At 40.7% G+C, this 26,258-nt stretch overlaps 1 protein-coding gene across 2 annotated transcripts; it reads right to left on the bottom strand.

Moving 5' to 3' along the window:
- Positions 1–7,691: 7,691 nt before the first annotated feature.
- Positions 7,692–25,249, bottom strand: LOC113134604 (cyclin-Y). Of its 2 annotated transcripts, XM_026314057.2 has the most exons (11): positions 24,624–25,249; positions 13,019–13,093; positions 11,678–11,695; positions 11,341–11,375; positions 11,030–11,124; positions 10,884–10,919; positions 10,375–10,432; positions 9,854–9,973; positions 9,235–9,401; positions 8,877–9,039; positions 7,692–8,518 (listed from the first exon to the last, which is right to left on the bottom strand). In XM_026314057.2, exons 1-11 carry the CDS (start codon positions 24,775–24,777, stop codon positions 8,402–8,404), a joined length of 1,038 nt encoding a protein of 345 aa, XP_026169842.1. In that variant the 5' UTR covers positions 24,778–25,249; the 3' UTR covers positions 7,692–8,401. The 2 variants fall into 2 exon arrangements, with proteins under 2 accessions (XP_026169842.1, XP_026169844.1); XM_026314059.2 differs by lacking the exon at positions 11,678–11,695.
- Between the last annotated feature and the right edge of the window lie 1,009 nt (positions 25,250–26,258).

Raw genomic sequence — 26,258 nt, 5'->3', positions numbered from 1 at the left:
TATAATAGTATTTTAACAGCATTTCCTCATCCAAACATTGAGCTGGAGCTACAGCCTTTATGACATATTCACATCCAGTGATCCTGTGTTTTCAGGGCAGCACTAAAAGGCCACATCAGTGTCAAATCATCAATACAAATTTTCTTAAATCCAATACTGACATATTTGGTATTTTGGAAAAGGAGATCACTACAGAGGATTTAAACACTGTTGTGTATAACATGAGACACTAAAGATGGAGCCACCTGGTGGTTAACCAGTATTCATTCGTTCACTCATTCATTCATTCATTCAGTAGTCAAGTGGACGTTTGACTTTGACATTACCATATTGACCATATTTTAGTGTTTAGTCTAGTAATTGTAATGAAATACACTAATGTACTGAGGCAGATAAATGAGTTAATTCCCACAGACGCACAACAACCTCAGCATGTGTCATTATATTTAGATCAGATTAAGAGACAGAAGGTCCCAATTGTTCATTCCAATGAAAACAAATTGTTCTGTCACTGCTTGACACAAGGCAAGTTAGCTTGCTTTTCCATTAGTGTGTGTGTGTGTGTGTGTGTGTGTGTTGTGACAAGGGGTTGGGCATGTTCCTTCAAGCCCAAAAGAAAAAAATCAAGAGGGGAAATGGGTCGAGAGGTCGTGCCTGATCCATCTCCTTCTAACATAAACAGCACGCTGACTTGCCCGCTCAGGAAAAGCTCATCACGACAGATCGCACTGGTGAAATCCACAGAGCTCAGCTCCTCCTCACTGGCTCCAATTAGGATATTTATGAATGCAGCCTTTGTTTAATAATTAGATTTGTTGTCAGACTCTGATTGGTTTGGCATAAATCATGTCAAGTTGTCTGAACAGCTTACATGGGCTGTTAGAGGTCATAAAGCTATAGTGCCTATAATTTATAATGTATACAAAGCTGTGTGGGAAGCATTTTTTCTTTCAGTGACAGCTGCTGTCATATTGTGACTGATTCACAATGCAGCCTAAAACAAACATGTCTCCTCGACCTAATGACGGGCCTGTAATGGGCCGGTGACCTCCCTGTTTTGTGTCTAACACATGCTGACGTTCACAACCACATGACTCTGGAAAGAAGTGGATAAATGTAAAGTTTGACCTGAGGGTGGAGCCCATGTCAGGACTGTATATTACTATATATCATCATGCCATCAGACATCACCATAAGGAGGAGGAACCTTAAGAACACAGGTTTTTGTTCGGCATAGGGTTCTTCATGCAAACTACAGGATTTAAGTTCGGCCTCCTGGTGTCACTAAACGACAAGTAAACAGATTATAAAACAATCACGTTCCCCAAATTTAAACTTAAACCCCATTTGACACTATAATAAATCTCACATGCTTATATGTGAAGTCATGCAGGCTGGAGGGGTGAAGAGGTGAGAGGTCATAGGTCACGTTTGTCTTTTCAGGTATTCTCTGAGGCAAAAATGCAGCACAAGCAATTTATTTTCAATCTGACGTTCTTTAATTGTAGTGGGGACTAAAAAGTGAATATATTACTGCATCGTCTGCTTTAATATTGATTTTTCTATTTTAATCTGCATCTCCAAAGTCCTCCAGCTTTATGAAAATGCCAGAATAAATCACCGGAGGAGCCTCTTTGAGCCCATGAGTTTTAATATGCTCCATGAGTGTTGATAACTGCACCAAGGTTGTAAAATTAATTTATATGGTGTTTAAAAATGGTACACTAGACATTTAGTTCTCTCCGAGGCAGGAGGAGCCAGGGCTGATTTCTACCCAGGCAGCCTTTCAGCTTCAAATCATTTATACGGAGCGAAAGTATGTTCAAGAGCAGTAAATCTTCTGTCAGGTCCACTCTTTAATGAACTAATCTGTGGACAAGAAGTCAAAGCAGAGACCAGACGTGGAAGCCATTCAGCCTTCCTGTACACACAACCAACACTGGATCACTGTCACTTCTTCTACCTCACAATCCCCATGTCATTAACTTCAAAGCAAAACTGAATGGATTTTGTTTTCTGAGCCATAGCCATCAGGGACGACCCCACCCATCCAGCCATCCACCCCCTCCCTCCGTTCATCTCAGCTACAACCTCAGAGGTGAAGAGGATGCTGGGTAATCGATATCTTTGATGCCTCTGACATCTTCTCTGATGTGCTGTTGTGGTCAATGTTGAGTTTTCCCTCCTACTTCGAAATCTGCTTCGTCCATCACCCATGAGACCGGAGCGTGTTATTGCACCTGAAGCAGGTTAATGCATTAACTTCAGTTCAGGACGGAGATCGATGGGGAGTGAAGGCACCGACTCCTAATAATCTGCTCTGTATTGATGGATCAACACAGACTGCACATATGGGGCATTTTGTCTCTGAATAAGACATTATCCGAAGAAAAGTAAGAAATATGACAGAACATTTTTATATCATCGTCCTCCATTTATACATCCTTTGGGTTTTACAGAACAGTGACTGATGAATTTCTGATGATGCCCAGTCTTTTGGCACCAACTTGACAACATGAAAATCAACCTTCCTTGTGTAAAGTGATATTATGGACTGTTCTAAGGAGTAGACAATGATGTTTTAAAGATGTATATAAAATATTATATAGTGTCACTTTATATTGGAAAAAGCATCATTTGATAGAAAAGCACATATATTTATTTGTAATTTTTCAGCATATGATTTACAGTTTTATTATTGCCCAATTCTATTTCTAACTTATTTTAAAAACTATGAAACACACTCCCCTAAAATATTACATGTGGTACTAGACCAAAGCTGAAATCCTCATACTTCAAAATTTACTGACTCCTGTAATGGCTTTTGTTCTTTATCTACTGTGATTGTTACCTGTGGCCATTAGATGGCAGCAAAAACATTACCAGCAGCTACAACTGGAGTTGATGTGGTTCAGGACTTGTGTCATCATTTTGACCAGACAAAGTCCAGGTCAAGACAAAAAAAGCTTCAGTCTCAATATATGAGGGAACAAAAGGACTATTGCATTTCAGTGGAGAGGTTTTCATTGTTTCAAAGGTGACCACTCATTGGTAAATGTCCAAAAAAGCTAGAAATCTAGAAATAAAAAGAAGACAACTGTTAATAACATCAGTATCTAATCTGCCATATATATATATATATATATATATATATATATATATATATATTCTGTAGGTCAAATGTAGACATTCGCCTGCTTGCTGAGTTGAGGCTGAATGATGGTGGTGAGAAGGCCGCAGGTCTTAAGTCATCTGAGCAGGGCTGGATTCAGGAAGGTCTTCAAGGTTGTGGAGCAATCATGTGAGTTGTCAGGGTGTTAGTTAGTGTGTCTGCGATCAGTTATCCAGACAACAGCTGAGCACTGGGACTGCTGCTTCGTCAAGGTCGTCCTGTTTGTTTCAGTGACTCCTTTTCATTTTACAACAGTAAAACAATGTGAATCTCCTGCATTTTACTGACCAAGACGTAGCTGATTGATAAACATTTTATTTCAAAAGCAACAGGAGACTGAGACATGGTGCTTCATTTTTTTCATATATTGTTAAACATGTCTTGAGAAAGTTTTTTCATATGGACAAAGAGTTTGCATTGTCAGCTGCATGTTGACTTATGTCCCGTGAGCCCTTGAGTTGTGTCCACTGGTTTTGGCCACTTGGGGGCAGTGGAACCAGCTGATACACAATTTGGGTTTCTATAAGTCCCAGGGGCAAACATGTTAGCAGACTATCGCTGGTTGACAAGGTGCAACATTATCACTAAGATGAGTCTTTTCAGCTCAGCAGATAATAATAAGTCCAGTATAAACTCTATAAACTTAGGCCTGTTGGGAACTGCACTAATTCCTAAAATTTCTTTAGTTCGCTAAAAACCAGAGATTTGGCCTTATAAGTCATGCAGCTTAATGAAATCAGGTGTAGCTGACACATCATACATTTGATTCATTGTCAATCAAAAATATGTTACTAGGACAGCTTAATTTATTATTTCTGGTAAATCTTTAACAGTATGAAGATGAATTGATGCTTAAAATAATTGCTACAGAAAAATATTTGGCCACATTAAACAGGGAACAGTACAGCATTTCTTAATCCAGTAACAAAGGGCCAACCTCAGCAGATTACACCCATGCTCGCTTGTCTTGCGATTCAGTATTATGAGATTCCTGGCCTGGGTTTGTTGCCGCTGGAGCACCCAGTGGTGTTGGCACCCTGGGGTTCAGTGATCGCCCCCTCTCTAGGTGGGTAGATAGCTTAGGTTTCAGTTGGCTGTGCAGGACAAAGTGTGTTGGCACTGGGGTGCTCATGGGAGATGGGAAGCGAGTAATCTCCACCTTAAGGTCTTTGCTTTCTGTCCTCTGATCCTGAGCAGATTCACCAGTGTGAATTGTGGTTCTAGCGCTGACACCAACAGGAGGTTTTTCATCTTTCACAGCATCTTTTGAGCTTCCAGCCAGTCGAGCCAGAGCTTCACTGCCTTCAGATGTGGCTGTCACTGTAAGCACACTGCTTTGCTCTCCTTTACTCATCTCCTCCATCAGCATCGCCTTTACAGAGCTCACAAGATCAGCCAAACTTAGCAGAATGGACAAGGAGGAGACACCCAGCATGGAGATGAGCATTAAGGTCTTCTCAGTAGGTTTGGAAATGTAACACTCAACCCCAGATTTGCAGGGAGCCTCATAACAGAGAAAGCTCTTCGGAATAGACAAGCCAAAGATGAAAAACTGGCCAATACCAAAAACCGTTTCTACTAAAATACGTAGAATCACAACCAAAAAGTAAAAGCAATAGAAGCGTGGGGTTCTCCATTCACACTGGAGGTCATGAAGTGAGGCTTTATGTAAGGGCGGTTCTCTAGAGGAGCTCAAGGACTCCAGAGTGAATGCTGAACCTCCTCTGCTGCTGCTGTAGTAGAAAGCTCCAAAGTGAGGGTACGACAGCACTTTATGTGTGATATAGGTTGCAAACAGTATGTGTGGAAGACACAGAAGAAGCAAATGGAAGAGCCAGAAATGCAGGACGGATACAGGAGCATAAACATCAAAACAAATATTAGAGCAGCCAGGATGAATGGTGTTGCAGATAAATCTGTCCTGCTCATCAGTGAAGAGGGTGAAGCCGGCCAACAGGACGACCAGCAGACGTAAAAACAGCATTGACACCCACCAGGATTTGCCTGAATTGGACAGGAGATGAGAAATAATGTCAGATATATGTGAACACAGTGGAGAAATGATGTTTGTGCATTTCTTGATAACAGGTGACCTTAATAAATTCAGCTAAATAAGCATATCAATATCATAATGTTTAAAATGACTGACAATTACAACACAAATTATGATTTCTTACCTTTATGAAAAGTGAAATGAGTAAAATGTTTACTTTCAAATCAAATAAAACTATGCAGGGGGAAAAACCAGCATCATTTACTCAGGGTCCAACTTTGTTTCCTAATGTCTTTGTTTTGAATTAACATTTGGGGGGAAAAAGCTATGAAATCTTAATATAACTTACCAATAAAGGACAAATTCTGACAGATAGTGATGAAGAGTTGATCTTTTACTCCCATCATGTTAACTGTTCCCCACTATTCCTCTCGCCATAAGAAAACACTTCACAATTCTCCAGAAAAAAGCTTTTTTTTTTAAAGCTTTAAAGGTGTTCCTGTGTCGCTGTCCCCTTCAACACTGTTGCTGCCTGTCTCTTGTGCCTGCAGAGGCCAGGACCCTGTGCATTGAGCTATTCTTACCAGGATGCCATCAAAACATTGTTAGGATGTCTAGGTACCAGTCAACTTTACTGGAAGCTCTTTATTTTAATCTCAGTGCTGTAACAAAGACACTTGGACATTGATGGTCCCGGAAACATATAGGATCTGTAAACAGGTTGATAGAGGCACAGAATTATTAGACAAGAACAATTTCATTTATTAAAAACACAAATCAACAAGTCCATAAATAATTTACAATTAACCTGTCTCTATTTTTGAACTCTTTATATACTGTACAAAGTTCATTTGTAAAATAACTGTAGTACTTTAGTCTTGACACAAATTAAAAAACAAAAAAAACATCAAAACTTGGTCAGTTATTTACCAGTAACAATTAAATTGAAATTAGATGCACAATGGAAATACAAAATACTACATCTGTCAGCAGTTCTGATACGGTTAAATTATTGGCTCATCATTTCATTACATTAACTTCATAGTGACATTTCACTGAAACAAGTGGACTAAAATTATAATCCACTTTTTCCCATTTCAGTTTGGTTAACGTTCCCAAATACCAAGAAAGTGTATCTGAAATGTGAAGGCAGATAATACATTATCTTTGTGCTAAACTGACACACATGCTAAGTGTTATGTTCTCTGTCCTTTTACTGATTCTTACCAATCTGGATTTTGGAGCACACACATTTTTGGCTGGTTTTATCCAGGGACAGATCGACAGAACACAAAGGTCATTTGTGATTGTGGTTATCATACATGTGACAAACTGTTTACAGAGATGTTAGAATGATAACACACATTTGTACAGTTTTCTTTGGTCAAGACTACTGATGAAATGTTGACTTTTCAGTTCCCTGTCCTTGGCAAAGTCTTGGTATCCTGTGAAAACATGATAATCATCAAACTACCACCCTAAAATGAGGATGATGATGAAATAATGTGGTGTATCCCAATTATTTTTTTTAGTTATTAAGGTTTCAATGGATTTAACTTATGGATATGAATGTATTCATTCAAACTAGGTTTTAACAATAAAACCTGAAATGATCATATTATTTTGTTGCGACAGTACTGTAATAAAGACTCTGGGGCAGCAGCCATTGGGCAAGAGACTTGTGAGATTGGAGACTTTTTATTTAACATTTTTTCTGGCATTTTAATACTGAGGAAATAAAAACGAAGCAGTGTTATGTGGTCTCCGGACACACTCTACTGACCAACATACCGTGCTGTAAGTGTGCTCGTCAGACCGGTATACCGGTATACCGTGCTGTGAGATGCAAAATAACCCTGCATGTCTTTACAACCAGTCAATTGTAAATGTTGTGTTAAAAAATTATCACTTACATCTCATGATAACTCTTCTAGCAGGTAGTGTTGGTTTTATGTGCCCATGTTTTGAGAGGTCTGTCTCTGACCATCACATATGTCACTGTAAAAACTACTTTCTACTGAATAGTTTCCTATGAAAGTAAAAACAGACATCTATGTTCAAAATATTGGAGAGGAGACATAAACCTCCAATGTATACAATATATACTACTAAGAATCTGGAATTTGGTGGAATGACCCTTTAAAATCACCAAACCCTAAAGGTTAGTTTTCTGCAATTCCCAAATATCCACTAGATGTCAGCAGAGGTGCACATACTTTACTCAAAGCTTCTGTGGGTATTTAAATCTCAGCTTAGCTTCAGGAAAACTCCTGTGATGATGAAACCTCTTTATAAATCAAAATCTGACAAAAACAGAATCAAAACCTTTAGGGAAATTTGTGCTGGTGCACACCTCATGATGCACACCTATTCTAAATAAAATGTGTCACAAGTGGTTTATCAGTCCAACCCTCAGTTTAACTCAAATAAGGAGCATCACAATCAAGATATTAAACAGACTACCTGAATATCGAGAGATACACTAGAAATATTCTAAACCTTGAATGTAAAGATTTCCGGAAGAGAAAACGTGGTTATACTTTTATTATTCTAAGACCTGTCAAAGCAAATAAATATCCAGTAGAAATTCCAGTGCTACACAACAGTTTTTAAATTCTGCAGTTAGACATCAGGATGGTGCAACTGTTAAAAAGTCACATAATAAATTAAAATAATAATATGCTTCATCACTGTGAAGTTCCAGGGCCGTCTGAAAGGCAGGTTGTGGCAAATCCTCAGGCCAGACTTCCTGAAAACAGATCAGTCAGGACAAAACCAGAAACACTGAAAAGAAAGTGTTTACATTAAGACACGTTCACACTGCCATCCAAAGTGTCAAGGCTGTGTTTTCTTTTATGTCCAGAGCCAGACTTTCCTCCGCAGGTGAAACAAGAAGAACTCCCATCTCTCTTTCATGAACAGAAGAGTTGAGGCACTCTGATGGCATCAGCTTAAGTTGGAAACTTCTCTCCAGTTCACCTCACCCCCCAAAAAACTATAGATGTGATTTCACTTCCCTGCCTCGAGTTTGAAGGCGTGAGGTCCAGAGATGTTTTTTTAAATTTCAATCAGCTAATTTCCATGCCTTGGTACTATCTGGGTATCCAAAGTGAAGTTCTTGAACTCAGCACTGAACCATGTCTTTTTCCACAGGTCTGATTTCTAGATTTTCTTCTTCATCCAGTTAGTGACTGTAGTCTGATGCCGATGTTCAGTGTAGAGCAGTTTATTAGTGGTTAGGAGAGGATTGCAGGAACCCATCGAATTCCACACAGATTGTCCATGCTGGCTGAGCGATTCCTCGCAGCTCTCCTTATGTCTTTGTACTTGTCGTCACATAGCCTGGAAATAGCCTGGAGAGAGGACAGAGGGGTTTTTACTAACTATACTACTAACTAAAATAGAAATCAGATTAGCTGCGTTCACATAAATAATCACTATGTGTAAACTGTTATTGCATCCAATCGCTTCCACTCAGGTCTCCTTTATCTGGAGATGCCTGGACTCCATTCCAAGGGACGTTTCTTCCCCCAAGAACAATTTGCGGTCAAAGTGGACACCTACCTCTGTGACAATTCTGCCCCAAGCCAGTGGCTATGTAACAGATTTTTCATCTCAAAGAACCCAAAACCACGAGACTAACAATCGGGTACCTCGTCGCGATCAGCCTAAAGACAAAAACGACTGAACAGCTGAATAGAAGCATCTGACCTCTAGTTTTTGGGCTTTGTCCCTGCTGAGCGGCTCCAGGGGGAAGCTGAGGTTGTTGGACTCTGAGAGCGATCGCAGGTCAAAGTAATACTTGGCATAAACACTGGACGGTACGTTGATGTTGAACTGCAGCAGCTCCAGAAACTGGCGTTCCAACTCATTCCTGTAAGGTAGATTCATACAGGAGTGAACTAATAGTTTGATTTGTCTCCTTAAACCCCTTAAACTATAAACATAAGGTCATGATTCTTATTTAAAAATAACATAACAGGAGTCAAAGCTGGCAAAAAAAAGTAAAATTGCATCATAATACAATTCAGCAGCAATGTTATCAGTCCCCCAACCGCCTGCCACTCACATGTCCTCCACAGTGATGTCCTTGAGGATCTGGCAGTAGTCCACATTCCAGACAGCCTGGTCATCCCAGACCTTGGAGGCCAACAGGATTGCACCCAGAACTATCCTCTTCCAGTTGCCTGGACAGATATCAATCTCTGCGTAGGTCAGAAGCCTCTCCAGGTACACCTGCACAGCAGCACAGGTAGACGTTACTAAAACCAGGACATGAAGCAGGAGCACAAGGCACTAACTCAAAATGAACCATGTAAGTCTAAAACCTTTGCCAACTCCACTCTATGGAGGTTTCGTGCTTGTCATGCTATATTCTTCAGCGGTCTGCAAGTATCACCAATGCACAGTGATGTGTGTGGCTTTTCTCAAAACACCCAGGTGCAAGGGATGGAAAACACACACAGTGTTTACACACAATTTAAGGCAGGTCACACCTTAATTCATGGGAAAGCTCTCTGAAGAAAGCTGACCTTCATTTTTTTTCTTGACTGTGTGTTTGTTGTCAGATTTTCATTTTATTTCCATTGTCTGAGCACAGCCAGGATGTACATCTGTGTACATGTTGGCTTGTATTGTGGACCACAAAAATAACAGCAGTCCTCATAACAGGAGGTTAGAAATCTTACCAGTGTGACAATTGCACACTCAGCAGTGAGCTGAGCAGCACTGAACAAAGTCCTGACAAACCGGTAGATCTGCTTTTGCTCCGGGTCGTGTTTGTCATAGTCCAGCGGGACTTCAGATTTCTGGAAGAAAGGGCGAGGTGAGTTAAAGAGAGGAAGGAAACACGCAAGGGGCCAAGACGAGCACAGGAAACAGGTAGTGTTGAGGGGGGCGTGAATTCGGAAACGAGAAGTTGAGAAAAGTTGGACACACAGAAGGGACAAAAGGAGAACCACAAAAAAGTAGGAAATGAAACAATGACAGGAGGAAGGTAAGGAGAAGAGATAAAGTAAAGACAGAGGGGAAAACAGAATGAAACAATGGACAGAGACGTAAAAGAGTGTGAGCAAAGAGAAGGTTAAAAACAAAGATTAATAAAGGAACAAGAGATTAAACTTCTTGGTTTCAAAACGCAAATATTGGACCTAACAACATAGAAAAAACAAACAAAGACCAAAGACATGGATGAAATGAGAAATCTTACTGAGAGAGGGTGAAGCTTTTCATCAAATATGTCCAGCAACATTCCTCCATCTGTGTCCCTGTAATGAGACCAAACATGTGTAATTATGGTTGATTTTACAATGAGTCATGATTAATGCACTCAGTCCACTAAAACATCCACTAAAACACTGGGATAATATGATGTGAAGTATTTATATTCCCAGATGAGTAAATGACTGCAGGTTGCTGCAAATGAAACATTTCTGCATTAGTGTTTATAAGTGAGAATGAAATAAAACATATACTGTGCATGACGTGTCTAAATAAAACAAAATGTTATACATAGAAAACTGTATATTATCCTATTCGATCACTTTTTAATCCAATGAGTTAACCTGTAATGGCTGAGTTGACAAGTTTAGAAGAAAAATCTCCCTATGAAGAAATATCCACATGTACATTGCACAACATAAGCATTTTTATTGTGGGATATACAGAATATACTCAGTGTCTATTATCAGTTTTAAAAAGGAGAATTAGCGTCCTCACCTGTTTTTTATATGGTAGTAAATGGCCAGTGCTACACTGTAAACAGAAAAATAATAATAATCATGTTAAGGTTAATAATAGTGTGTATTGTGACAGAGAATAATCCATCTTATTTCATGGTCGCTGATTTATTTTCATGTTTTTACCATTTGATGGTGTATTTGAGGTTGGGCTGGCTCACTGTGTTGTCATCCAGGAAGATAGTGGAGCAGGAGCTGTATTTCCGTCTTGAAGTTCCATGCTACACACACACACACACACACACACACACACACACACATATTCAGTGAGTATTATCAGTGTGTAGGTGTTTTTGTCTGACCCACATATAGCATGCCAGGGAATCATGCACAAGGGGAACTGGAATCAGCAACATGGGACCTAAGAATGTGACAGCTTACATTTTCATCTTCCTTTGTATACAGAATTTAGCTCATTCAAACAATAGTTTACTCACATTATTGATGAAGAGGCTCTTTCGTTTTTCTCTCACTGCAATAAAACAGGACAGGTTTGTAAATAAACTCCATTTCCTCTGCACAGACAGCAGCAACAAGACGAATACAAAACTCGCAGTTTACCGACCACATTGACCACACACATTGTTATCACGAGCAAAAGACACACGACGCTGTTAATTGCAACTCAAAAAAGCATTTTGTTATAATTGCCAAGAGGTGACAGCTACAAAGAAAAAGCTGGAGTACAGACAAACACCAGGAGCTTCAGTAGAGAGAAGAAAAGGTGAAGTTTCACCACCAGAGGGAGACAAGGTCACATTCAGAACTACTTACCGCTCCTGTAAGGCCCCTCTGAAAAAGGAGGAACCAAAACCCTTATTCTGTTTGCAGCAGAGTCACCAGTTCTCATAAAGTGACATCAGACGAGAACGTCTCAAATATACTGTAGTTCAGTAGTAGCTGTCAGCTGTTCCTAATGTCATATCTGTTATGCAACAACACTTTTGGAGAAGGACCTGGTTGCAGACAAAAACTGACAGACCAGGACCAAGATTTGTACATTTTCAACTTCAAGTCTGACCCTAACCCTGACCCTGACATGTTAACAACTTCTGGCTGTTGTCACATACTTCCTCCTGAGTTCGGCCTTCCACCATCTTGTCTGCAGCCAGGATCACTTGCAAAGTTTTAATCAAGAGAACATGTATAACCAGAAACATTAGTAAACTCTGTTACACATCATATGTGATTTTTTTTTTCATTAATATTATCAAATACCTTGAAAAGACTAAAACCAAACCCAAATGAAACAGCTTCTATGTTGTATTTACTAACAATCAGCATCATTTCTCACAATAAATGCAGCTTTACATTATGAACAGTCATGTGTGAATTGCCTTTGGACCACGATGGCACACAGGCATATTTACCAACAGCCAATATTTGCCGGTAGGATTCATTAATTTACTGTTGGTTTTCTCTCTACAGGACATTTGCTGATTAAGAAATAAAAAATGTCAGCTTTATCTTTCAAACCATGAGGAAGAGAGAGGATGGATCAGCAACATGTGGCGTTTTCCCAAGCCAAGACTAAATATTGAAAATGAGAAGCAGTGATGATGACAAAAAAATAAATGCACATTCACTTTTCAGTCACATCACACATCAACTGATTCTATCTTTGTTTGTTTCTCCGGATGAAGACGCCCATAAGCTTGTGAAAAAAAAAAAAAAAACAACACAATATCAAATGTCCATGTTTCAGATGCTGAGAAAATGAAAAACATTTATTAGATGCAGTTTTCATCACGGTCAACGTCGGTATTATCTGTTTATCTGCTGTTTTGTTACGCAAATGATCTCGTGCTGTGATGTTTACGGCTCTTAGAAACATGTTAATATTTCCCCTGTCGCATCATGACTGAGCCCCTCCCACAGGCTGCTGAGATGCCTCAGGGCAGTGGCATAAATTTGGGCATATTGGGCAGCCACAAAAACATATTTGCACAAGCACATACAGGATTTCACCATGGAAAACAGTTTTGTTTTAGCCTTATTATTTTGATCATTCTTAGGATCTTTGTCAGTGTTCAGTGTGATGCATGTGAGTGTAGGATGTAAAACTACAGGAAATAGATCTTTAAGTGGAAAAAAAAAACTGATCCTCAGACTCACCATCATTCTGCGATTTGCTGAGGAATATAGTGCTGGCTCGCGGATGATCCGATGGATTGTACTCCATGTTCAACTCTGTGGAAACACAAAGCTCCTTTGTAAAATGGAAACAATAATCTCAGACACATTGCAGCTTTTTAAATGTACTGTCTGTACTATAAAATGCAGTACTTTTCTGCTGCCCCAATATTACATCAAATAGCCATGTTCCCACATGTTCTGGAGGTTCTAGCGTTGGTGATGAGACTCCAGGGTTTCTAGATTTCAAAATTGGCTCTCTGGTTTGGAAGTGATTTACAGAAAGGTTTTATCAGAAATAATCAAGAATTGATAGATTTTAAATATTGGAGTTTACCAAAGAACCCCTCTTCATGCTCTTTGCTTAATTATCCAAAGGTGACAGAGAGTTTCATGCTCTTTGTGGCCAGCAAATCAAAAAGTAATAAATTTAACACCAGTGTGAAGTATTTTAGGTTAGATGATTCAAATGATCTCTGCAGTGAGAAGCGTTTCCTGCACAGGCTACAGTATATTAGCCGTATCGTTCCATGTGTTTCTCTTTGTGCGGCTGCAAGCTTGTTCTTTGTTCCTCCTCACTGAAAAACACATCCAGGCATGATTCATGCTCTCATCCACAGCTTATCTGGACTCCGTCATGGCCTGAAGGCATGAACCATGAAATCTGTGTGTGAATCTCATAAAGCACCAGGGAAGCACTCTCAAAAATGTGCCCTGATTATACATGCCAAGATGTTTTATTGCCTTGTTTCCTTAACAATGACAGCAGCTATAGCTTGATGAGACAGATGACAGTAATAACAATATGTTAATATGACCTGAAACAGCTGCTTTCCCCTTTAAAAAGTGGCCATAAAAGATGCTCCAGAGGTAAAACTGATGGATTGTAATTGCTCTAAGACAAATTTCCTATTAGATGCTGCTGAATATGTGAGATAATTATAAATGACAGGTGAGCCTCGGTGTGCCTGCACTCAAACCCTGAACTTTACATTTCAAAGATGGAATCCAGTAGTCCTCTACGTCAAATGCATCAAACTATCACAACGGTTGTTTTTGGTGAAATCAGCATTAAAAAATGCCTGGCATGCGTCTGCACTGCCAAACGTTCTGACTCCTACGACGAACAGTCTGTATCAGATTAAGATCCAGCCTATTTGATTCCAATGCAGATGTTGAAGCTACAGCTTCAGCAGGACAACAGACTGAGTGAATGAAAATGAGAATAGCACCCCTGTTAACAGAAGTCTGCAAACCAGAGACCTGTGTCTGTCTTTCAAACAGGCCCACTCTGCACACTTTGTTCAGCTGAATCTCCCTGGCTCTGCAAAACGACATGTTTCATGACTGTTAGGGCTCCCCGACACCAGACTCGTGACAATATTTTCAAAACTTTAAAACTTTTACTGAGTCTTCTAACTTCACTGGTCTTCTTGTCGGTCAAACAGTAAAAACATGCTTCATGTTTAAAATCATTCTTCTCATTCCTTACACCTTTGGTTATGTGGGACAATGTAAACTGTGAATAATGACCCAGAGCACTGTACGAATGATGGATTAAGTTTATTTAGTCGGAGGGAATCTGATAGGTGTTTCTTATATTTTGTCCACCTTATGTTGAAACAACACCTGGGATTTGCTGCAGGTCTGTTGGCTCCAGTTTGTCACATCTGTCCTACCCCTATAATTCTGGCAGTTCTGTGCCAGAATCCAAACCTGCTTCCCCTCCTGCTGTTTTCAGAAACACAAACCCTACAACCGATTAGTTCTGGCTGACGGCCTCAGCAGCCCATCACGCTGAATGCACTGAGCTTGGATTAGACTTGTGTCGAGTTCGCACCTTATGCAAGAGTAATCAGCAGTATCACGGTGTCCAGCCGATTTCAACACATTCGCAAATTAGAGCTCAAACAGTAGCTGAGCTCGCGACTGGTGTGTGAGATTATTGGTCCTGCGGGGCTGAGAATATTAACAATTGATTTTCTATTGACTGACCAGTGAAGCATTCTGGTCTTTGAATGATTCTCTACTGTTCTGTGTTATCATGCAACTGCGTTACAAGAATGCGGCTTAATGCAGCTGAGATACTAATGAAGAGACGAGCTGTGACACAAATTCCACCAGCATATCTATGTGCATCTCGATGCTGTCAGCTACACACATCTCTGTGGTTGCAGACACGCTCAGTGGACGGTTTAGTGTCTGCAGAGATGAGATTTGTATAAAATAATACCGAGCCATAGCTTCATTCCTAAAGTTTGATTAGGCTGATTAAACCAGGGAACATTAAATGGCAATGAATGAGCTACATGCTGCCTAGTTCCTCTCATACAGCTGAATGTGTTTGCTGTTAATAAACTGCAGACAGTATTTCTCCTTTGTACAAACCACTGTACGGACAGTGACATCCTTCAGGGTAACAAATGCTATACTCTGTCTCTCTAATTCATATGCAAACACAAACACACGTTCCCTTCTCTGCAGAGTCACTTCTGACAAGTGTCACGTGTGAAGTATATGACGTGTGTGTCAGAGTCTCCCAGTCACACGTCGCTGACTTGGCTTTTCACTTCCGTCTATAACAGAGAATAAGTAGCAGAACATTTATTAGTCAGCTGGGCCGTGCAGTGTGGCTCAAACACATTTTAAACTACACCGAAACCATTAGAAACTACGATACAAAGTGAACACATTATTTTACAGTTGTAAAACAACGTATCACATGGTGTTGAGTGTTGTAATGTGATATTCACCACCTTAAGTAAACTTTAACGAAGACTCGCGGTCGGCATCAGTGAAACAGGAGAAGCTCCGCTGACCCATCAGCTCGTGAGCCTGCCTGTCTGCCATACTGCTGTTGCATAATGAATTAACAGGTTCTTTCACCCTGCTCTAAACAGCCCGGTCCACAGCTGCAGTGTTTACAACATATTTGCCTCTTTTTAAAAATGTCATTGAATCTTTCACAATAATCCTTGAAATTATATCCAAAGGAATCCTGAGCATTTCCTGGCCACTGTACATTAATGTCCATGTTTTGCACAAACACATGATGAAGATGTTGGTCCGTTGATGGAAAAGTGAAGATACAGCGCAGCACTGTATGTCGTTTGGATTCAGCGTCTGCCCCCCTCAAGCATCTTGCTGTGTCAGAGTAAGCGGCAGCACATCCTTAAATGTGGCAGTGTCAGCAGCACTGTACTGTTATCACTTACCACAGGCTCTTTTATTTGAAGATACATTGGTCTTATTCATTTATCCAATTTAGGTCTGCCAAACAAATGCCCCTCAGGGTTTTTGTTAACTTTTGAGATTGAAACATTCACCATAAAACGCTATAAATCCACTTTTCTCTGCAGTGGCCCCAAAGGACAGATGGGACAGAACCCTGCAGGCCCACTGAAATGTCTCACTTCTCCCTGCCGAGGCCCAATCTGTTAACTTAAAATGTTTTTATTTTACCATTCACTCTGCCTTTATTTATCTAATTGTATAAGGTGACTCTCACAGTTCTCACCAAGTGCTTCAGGGAAACCAGCTCCAACAAGCCAAACCCACCTGCCAGCACCAAAATGGCAGAGTGAGTTGTCTGCTGTTTTAACACAACACACAAAACTGCTGTGTCCAGATGTGCAAATTCACATCAGCTGTTAACGTTTTAATCTAGTCATAAGGTGCTGATCGGTGAGGTTGTTGCCACTTTTACCTTTTGCCGTACTTCTATTTAAGCTGGAGAGTCCAGATCTATTCATGCTGGCCTAACTTCCTGGGTAAAATAGCCTCTTTCCTGTCTAATGCTTTTATTTTGTTCTAGCACTTCATGTTTCCCACTGAGTGTACTTTGCTTTTCAGCCCTGCCCAACCTTCTCTTTGTTCTGTGTTCCCGCCAAGTTGTGTGCCACGCCCCTTCCCTCACCTGGCCCTCGTCTGCTGATTACCTGCCCTGTATTTACACGGCACACAGAGGCTGCTCAGATGTCAGACTCTCTGCACTGCAGTCACATGTTGACTCTCCAGCCCTGAGCCACCCCCTCCACGCTCTTCAAGCCACGTTTAACGCCAATTGTCCATGTTCTTCAAGCTGCATCTGATGCCAAGCTTTCATGTTCTTCAAGCCTTGTTTCACTCCAAGCTGCTTCATGCTAACCATGCTCTAGCCTTGCTCTGCTTCACGTCATGCTCACTTCATGCCAAACCACATTCCCTTAATCATTTTCCAGCTTTTCCTCAAGGCCTCAACCTCTTTCCCCTGAGGCTCTCTCCACAGCGTACTGCCCAGAGGTCTAACTCTTGTTATGTCTGTCTGCTGAGGAACATTTAGCCCAGAATCAATATTTTATCTGAACTTTGCTATTGTCATCTCTATTTAATCTGCCATGGGCTGCTCAAGCCACTTTTTTCGGTCTACCTTGTTCATGATTTCAAGTCCTTGGATAACGACCCTTTATCTCAAGGCTTAAACACTTTATTGTGAATAGTTCCTGTAACAAAATACTAACCTGTCCTCTAGTTTTTTCATTGTACTGTATTTAGTCTTCACCTACTGGGCCTCACGAGCAGCTAAATCTCTGAAAACAGTCTGACGTAGATCTGCAACATTCATCCCCATGAATGTTGTTGCAGTGTTATTGTTGTAGTCTGTGGTAGCATGAACCCTGACTGGCTCCCATGCAGTCAATGAGCCCGTTCACTGATCAGTCATGCATATTAATCTCTGCTGGTTTTATCTGACAGCAGAATTTGGTTTACCAAAATATGCTTACTCACAATTTAAAAAGGACCAGATTGAAACCAAAGTGTGGGTGATATCCACAGTCTCTCTTATATACCGTACAAAATAATTATTAACTGGTTAGATGTCAGGACACAGGATTCAGACCATGTAAGCACTAGATGCTGCAGTGTGAACACATTTAGGTCAGAGAGAGGATGTAGTACGTTTAAAAAATAAGGCTAAACATTTGAGCAGTACTGCTGCTGTTCAACATTCGTATCATCTTTATTATCAAGTCACCTTCAGCACATTATTCTAACCTCCTTCATATTGTTACAACACACAGACAAACCACAAACTCTGTCACAGGGCCAAGTCAGATGACGTATATTCAGCTCTGTCCTTAGTAGTTTGGTGTTGATTGGTTTTGGGATCAGAATGGACACTCTTCCTTTTAACGTATCGTCACATTGTCTCTTCAGTGTTTTCTACCTCGACAGCTCAAAGCCAACGTGCCTTTCTGAAGTGATAATTAGTGAGATGAGGTGGGTCTTGGTGTGGGCTGTGGAGTAAATTAGTCTCTCATTATTAGTCAGTAAATTAAACAAGAACCCTCTCATGTGAATTTACTGATCTTGAAAGGAATAATTTATCACCAAAGAAAACAAAACAGGTCTATTTTCTAGTTTCTCACTACATTTCCAGCTCTAACCTTTAACAGGCGTGTCTGCTCCTTGCCAGCATGTTGAGCTATGCAGGTCATCTGTCCCTGGTCACATGACACAGGACTGTATTTGCTGCTGCTCTAAAAAGTTAGTTGGCTTGATGCTGCTTAGGCAGTGGAAAGAATTGGATGCATTGTGCTACTTGCGCAAAATTGTGTTTTCCTTTTTTATTTTCCATGGGCCAAACTTTGAAATTGCTCTCATGGCTGAGAAACCACTCTGTGATTATCATTTAGAGGGGAAAACTGTTGCTCTGGTGCAGACCAAGCTGCTTAAAAACACTCAAATATGGACATTTCACACACATACATGTCCTCTGCTATGTCTGTAACACAGATGAGTCCTCTTGTGGTCGTGATTAGAAAGGATGACCATGTTTGTTTGTTGTGCCGGAAGATAATGCGATTTTAAAAAACAGAGGTGGGGGTGGTGGACTGTGTAGCTTTAATGAGACAATGAATAAACTGTGTGTGTGTGTGTGTGTGTGTGTGTGTGTGTGTGTGTGTGTGTGTGTGTGTGTGTGTGTGTGTGTGTTTTTCATCTGTGACAGCTGCTTCGCCCCCTCTCTTCTCTCTTCTGACTGGTTTATTGGAATATTCTTCATGTTACCTGTTGTTCCAAACAGCTCTCATTCGAGCTTCACACCTCAGCTCGTCACCTGATCCAATTAGCTTCATCACATTTGTCTTCACCATAACTCTCCTGCACCCTCACACCACATCACATCACCAACCTCTCACCTGCACACCAGCTGTATTAGCTGCTTCCCACTCTGACCTGTCACCTGTCTACACCTGCTCTATATGAGACATCGCTGCAAATATATATTCTCCCTCAGCCTACACTCCCTCTTTCACCATAGATGTTGCCTTTATTGCTGTAGCTTTCCAGCCTCTTCTTCTTGTTTCTGTCTGTTTTTGACTACTGCGTGACTTCACCTCTTTAAACATGTTAAGTGATAAAGCCTGATAAGTGATACCCTCTAAGTTAAGTGATACCCTCTAACTAACTAAACCTAATTATTACAACACGGCTTATCAAACCACCCAGATTCAGCTCTAAAACCTTGGAGAAGCCAGTTTTCTTTCACCCTCTCTTTGGGTGCACCTAAATATAAGAGCATCAGCTGCTGCATGATTCTTTACAGACACAATAGTCATCTTTAGAGAGAAACACAGTCGGCTTTGTCAAAGAGAAGCAGATCATATGACAGCCTTGTGTCTCCCTCTCCATCCATTTTCCACATCCAGAGTGGGTAGTCACTGGCACATACACAACCTCTCTCCTACAGCACAACGTACCGTACATGGCAACTTATCAACACTTAGGTTTACATTTCAGAGTCTCACATGGTTTTATCTCAGCTTTAGCCTTCCTCTTAACCTGTAGGACAACAAAGTGGAAATATGCAACAATCCTGAAGCAGTTCGTGCTTCATATTATGCACAACTGTGACATATTGCAGGTTTCAAGCATCAAAGGACATACGACAGTCTTCATTTTACACAATAAAAGCAGAACTGCGCTCCTATTCATGTAATCACCTTAAGGTTATCCTGCTACAGCTGTATGTGGTCTGCTACTGACTAATGTTAACTAATATTAGCAAACTTTGAATAGTTATCACTGTGTAAGTGACATGTCTGAGTCACTTCCCTGGCTTCATTTAGTTGTCTTCTCTGTTGCAGTACGTTTTTGCATGTACTGATATTTTTAGTCAGTTGTGGCTCCCGTACAGTAAAAATTGGATCACAGATCTTTAAATAAACCGAATCCAAAGGTAAACCAAGATTTAATCTAGGCATGTACTTAGCTGTACGTTATCTTCACTAAGGCACTGATTACACATCGCTGACAAAAAAATAACTGCACCCCTCACTAAAAATTTGAGAGCCATGCAACACATCAAAAACCTTCATTTTGCCAAGATAAGCTCTTTCCTGTAACTCTAGCCAGCAGTTCAGCTCTGGACAGGCTTCAAGGCCCCGGGTCAGTGTGATGATGGTGTTATGTAGTGAAGTGATTATCTGTTATTACAAACACAGGGTGCTGGGAGGTTATTTCAGGACCATTAGACTAAAATCCTTCAAGTGACAGGTTTGCCGAGGTATGACAGGCAAGTATCCGTCATGTTACACCAAAGTTACCAAATCTAATCTCCAAGGTTAAAGTTTCTTAACATGAAAAACAAATTCCTATTATTGACACAATGCCCAGGCACAATGCAATTTACTCACGGGGTGATCAGGGGTTTTTTTATTTCTAAAATATCAATTAAAATCTGACGCATCAAAACCTTTGCAGCGTTTTTCGTGACATTTCCAGGCAAGAGAAATAAAAAATTTTCAAATTCTACAATCTTTGGTTTCCCATGACTCCTCGACCTCTATAATCCTTTTTATGTGTGACAGCTTGTCCAAACAAATTATAATTCCCTACTAAGCAGCTTGTAAGGGCGGTACTCTGAGCACTATATATCCTCACACAACCTTTTCCGGTTCTAATTTTCTCCAGGTTTTTTACCTCCCCTGTAGAACAGTGTTCCTACGCCTGTATTAGCGATTTATAAGTGAATATTCAGGACATGATCATTATTATAATAAGCAAAACATGACAAAAAAACTGACCAAATATGTTATAATACTGAAATACTGTATTTGGTTTGCCAGTTCATTGTATACAATAAAATGTTTATGTTTATTTTGTATGTCTGCCAACCCAACCAGCTTCTGGATCTGATCATTGTATGTCCTAGGACACAGTATCCACTGCTCACTTAGTTGCAGCCCCACTGAACAGTCTTGTTTTTGCCACATGTTCGATAATGTGGTAATTAAAAATTGTTTGCTTTGGTTGGAAAAACATCCCATAAAACATTTAGGACTGTCATCGACCTGCACTAGAGTCAAAACTGTTCATTGTTGATCACAATGAGATTCTCACAGTTGTATATAAGTCCACTCAGAGGAATAAAGCCTCTTTAAAAGGTGATTTTAAGATAAGATGGATAAGATATCTTCAATTTTCAACTGAAAATGGCGTCAGTGAGTCGGGTACAATGCTCAACACAGAGCTAAATATCAAACTCTCCACAAAACCGGAAAATTGCCGTCATTAACATATTATTACTGAATAAAGAAGTGAAAACAAAATGGTAGCTGAATCAGATTATTATCTGTCCAGCCTGGATGTGGACAGTCACTAAATGGAAAAATTATGGCTCTGTACAAAACTCAAGTGGGTTCAAAATGCAATTGTGCTGCATTACAGTGCACTTACATTCACATGAACTTTTTAATGCAAAAAGGCAGTCTATTCAATCACACACAGAGGACGTCTTTGAAAGCAGCACGTCAGTCTCTAAATTGAGGCATTAATTCTTGGCGATCATCTGTCCCTAGAGGTTTCTCCAATCTGGTCTGACACAGGCTTACAGCTGCCTCTTTGGGCTTTGCTTTGGGGGTAGTGAAGTTTTTATTTTGACGGTATGGATCCTAATGAAGCCCACTAATCTCCATCATACTGTCTGTGAACTCAAAACAAAGCCAACACATTAGACACGCTCTGGTTTCAGTCTCCATGCCACTGAGACAGACGGCCTCTCAGCACGAGTCGTCTTTTTCTCCGTCGGGAAGCGTTGGTTCGTCGTCAGTCGTGTCTCTTAATCCTCTGCACATCTTTTTCCACAGACACGCGATATATACCTCCTAGTCAAGCAGGGACCCAACACACCGATCCGACCATCCATTATCTATACCACTTATTCTTGCAGCAGGCGGGCTACAGACAGTCCCAGCTGACTCGGCCAAGAAAAGGGGTATATCCTCGACTGGTAGCCAGAGCTGACACAGAGGCGAACATTCACACCTATTGGCAATTCCCAGTTACCATGAGTGTGTTTGGACTGGTTGGAAGTTGGAGTGCCTGGAGAAAACCCATGCAGACACAGGAAAACATTTCTACTTGGTTGTGCTATGCTGCCAATGACATATCACCAGTCTATTCAGGGATATAGGCCTCATTACGGAATAACTACCCACTGGAATACAAAGCACTCCACCTAATAGCATCCACAAGTGGAATACGCTCCTCAAGTTTACAAAAGGAATCGACAACACAGATCAATGAGCAGCAGGTCATTTGCTATGCTGACAGTGCAGTCAGGGAGATGCACCCAGATTGACAGCAGATAGAAAAGCTTCCTACACAAACGCTACAGCACCAACTATCATTAATCCTTCTTGTTCTTTTCATATTTAACTGACACTTGCTTGACAAAACATCGCCCAACTTTCACTTCCTCTTCTTTACCAATAAAGACCAGAAGTACATTTGTGGAGGTTTACTCCAAAACAACATCCAAGACCCATGATGCTTTCTGTTTCTATATTATATCCTGTGGCTTTATCACTTAACAAACCTGTCCGCTACACGATGACACCCACTTTATGTAGCAACTACACAGCTGATTGTAGGTCTGACGTAGGTTGAGTTTGCTCTTCTTTCTCAAGCTCTCTCTCTCTCTCTCTCTCTCTCTCTCTCTGTCTGTCTCTCTCTCTCGTTTCTCATTTATCAACCAGCGAAGTGAAAGTGCTTTACTTGGGTATAATAAGAGGAGCACCGTGAAGGTCCTCAAGTGTTTTCCTCCTTCTCATTAGAGCAATGTTGCTGAGAAAAGGCAGCAGAGGCAGTGGGATGCAGTCAGGAGGAGGCTATGACAGCAAGCTTTTCACCCTGCTGTCAACTCTGGGCATTTTGAACATGTCTCTGCTTTTAAATACGCTCAGACAACATGCTTTATAGCCTTGTTTCAAGCATACTCAACCCTTATGAGTAACTAATAGCATCAAGTTGAGTATTTGACAACGGACTTAGGTACTTTTTAAATCTGTTTTTTTTTTTTAGGCTGCCACATAAGACAAGTTAGGGTTATTTTATAGCAGCTACAACAGAATAAATAGATTCTTCTGATGTATTTATAAATCTATTCACAGTGCAGCTTTTCTTAAGACTGACTAGTCTGCTGATGCAGCAACTCGCTGATCAGCAGACTTTAAAATGGGCCGGCTGCCTACACTAAGAGCCAGGACCAGCAATATTTGAGGCTGCTATTAACGTTGTCTAGTGTTATTGGCCACATACACCCCCCAAGACCTAAGGTGGAAAGCAAAAGGGATGGATTTAGAGATATAGTTAAATAATAAGTGTCCTGTCATTAGCCTATTGGGTTTCAATATGCAGGCAGATTGTCTGATGATATATTCTGGATACAAATCGAAGTGCACTGTAGGCCTGTAGAGGAGTCTGTACAATTTCTGAGAAAATCCATTTATATGTAATGGTTGGCTGAAAATAGGCAACCCATTTAGCCAACACTTTCCAGTGTGAATGGGTCAATTGTAATGCATATTAGCATGTGGCAATAGAGGGGCCTGCGTTCCATAGTTACAGTTTCTTTCATGCACGGACTGGAAACAAAGACCAGCACAAAGGAGTCCGTCCTGATGAACAGGATGCTGCGTGCAGCTCCATATTGCTCCATGCACATGGGAGAAGAAATGCCCACGACTTATCCACGAGTCCTGCCGTAGCAATCGGGATTAACGGGAGAGGAGTGTGAACAGGAGAAGCAGCTATGAGAACGCTGCAGATGTTAGAGAACACAGAAGACTGATCGTCCAAATTTTAAATCAAAGTATCTTATTTTGAAAATATATAGTGGCCCTGTTAGGAAAATATATAGCGTCAGCAGGAAGTAATGTATTCTCTGATATTCCCATATACAGCTAAACACTTTATCTGGGCTTTTACATTATTTTTTGATTGTTACACACTTGAGTCTTATTAGTTACTTTATATAAGCAGAAACCTCAGATAATCATATTCCTATAGTATTTACCCTTTCTCTTAGTTTTGATGTTGTGATTGTGTTTTCTGATTTTATATCTCCTAACATTAAAATGTAACAATTATTACACAACTGTGTTACACAAGACTTTGTTGTTATACTAAGTAGACTACTCCTTCTAATATGACACACATTTCAAAATAAATGCCAAGCATGATTCTGGGTTTGTTTTCTCATAATCGTCACATGTTGTCATGGTGCCTAAATTCTGATTTATTTTATTTTATTTATTTATTTTACCGTCGACGTTCTCCCTGTCGCTGATGTGCTGCAGGTTGCATCCTGTCTCCTCCCTGCTCAGCTCCGAGTCCTGGTGGTACGACTCCAGCCTGGAGTGCGCATTTCTGCGCAGCTTGGGGCTGGAAGACACGCAGCAAGAGGTCGTGCTCCCCATCTTTATCCTCTGTATCGATCCTGGAGGCGGAGGGCGTGTTAACAGTTCTTTCCGCTGGAACAGGAGCTGGAAACGACGGGGTCACCAACCCCACCGAGCCGATCGCTGTAGGCTAGATCACCGGCGCGCACAGGGTGCATCCGTAGCAGCGCCCATGGAGCCTGTCAATCGTCGGTGTCCACGGAGAAGCTGGAGGCGGCCGCGGAGGATGAATATGTCACTTTACCGGCAACAGCCGATGTATAAAACAGGCCGACCTGCCCCGCTGCTCCAGCATCGCAGTCTGGGTCACATCCTGCTCCAGGCAGAGATGAGCGGCGACGGGCGCACAGTTGTGTGTTGTGGCTGGCTGTCAGGGCGAGAGACCGACGGGGAGGGCTGCAAAGCCTGAGAAAAGGTTCCGGTTCAAGTGGGTGGTTACAAACAACAGAGCAGATAGAAGCAGAGGAGCTGACAGGGCTGTTTAAACGCCATCTATTACCAGGAAAAGCTGCCAGGGATTGATTTAGGGTTTTCTTTTTTAATGCTGATAACAGACTATTGTCCTCGCCTGTCTGTTAGTCCGTTATTACATGGCCTAATGATTGGGCAACAGACATTTAGGTCTGTAGCCTGCGTAATACAGGCTGTAGATGGAAAAAATAAATGAAATCTGCATTTGGCAAGTGTGTGTGTGTGTGTGTTATAAGGGTTAGTACCACGGGGATAAATATACAATAAATATTCTAATATTGTGGCCTAGATAAAAAAACAAGGTGTTTCATTATTAATTATCTTAGGGTCGGTTTATTTACTGTTTATTTAATTTATTCATTAGAAAAACACGCGATTAAAAATGAACAGCGCCTCAATAGAAGCTGTGACAGTAGGATGCTTTTCATTGGTCAGATTTCAGGGGGCGGACTCAAAGAAATGAGCAAGTTGACTTGAGACTACAACCCAAAATAAAAAAAATAGTTTTAATTGCTGAGTAATTTGTCATCTGTCCTGCGTCATGTGACAAATCAGCATTTTAGGACACAAATTTCTAACCTGAACTGGTTTTTGGATTTTGGATATGAGCCCAGTAAAACATTTTTCTTTCTGTCCAATAAAAGTGTAAAGTTTGTTTTGTAGCTCTTCGCACTGGACCATTTATCAACTAGTCCAAAATAGTTTGAAAGGATTTGACTCAGTTAAAATGGTTCCATCTGCTGGCCAACCCACTGTAATGCACTTACACATCTTTATCAAATACAGGAACCTGTGATGGAAATATAAACACTATAAACATTGACATTTTGTTGAATAAAGGCTATTTTATAAAAACTAACCACTTTTGTATGTTATGTAATGTATGTATTGTAAGTACCAGCAGTACTTCAGTTTACAATACAGTGTTTTGCATCATATCTGACATGAGGAAGAACATAACATAGCATCCAAAAAGTTTACTAAACATTATGTCCTAATATCACCGTATTTTCTTACAGTCAGTGAAA

The sequence above is a fragment of the Mastacembelus armatus genome, chromosome 17 (assembly GCF_900324485.2).
Source record: "Mastacembelus armatus chromosome 17, fMasArm1.2, whole genome shotgun sequence".
Lineage (NCBI taxonomy): Eukaryota > Metazoa > Chordata > Actinopteri > Synbranchiformes > Mastacembelidae > Mastacembelus > Mastacembelus armatus.
This window is presented reverse-complemented; position numbering and strand designations above follow the sequence as displayed.

Coding starts and splice junctions, on each gene's coding strand:
- LOC113134604 (XM_026314057.2), bottom strand. CDS start 24,777: ATGGGGAGCACGACCTCTTGCTGCGTGTCTTCCAGCCCCAAGCTGCGC. Junction 10,920..11,029: donor CTCAAATACACCATCAAATG/GTAAAAACATGA, acceptor TTCTGTTTACAG/TGTAGCACTGGCCATTTACT. Junction 9,402..9,853: donor AGTGTGCAATTGTCACACTG/GTAAGATTTCTA, acceptor GCTGCTGTGCAG/GTGTACCTGGAGAGGCTTCT.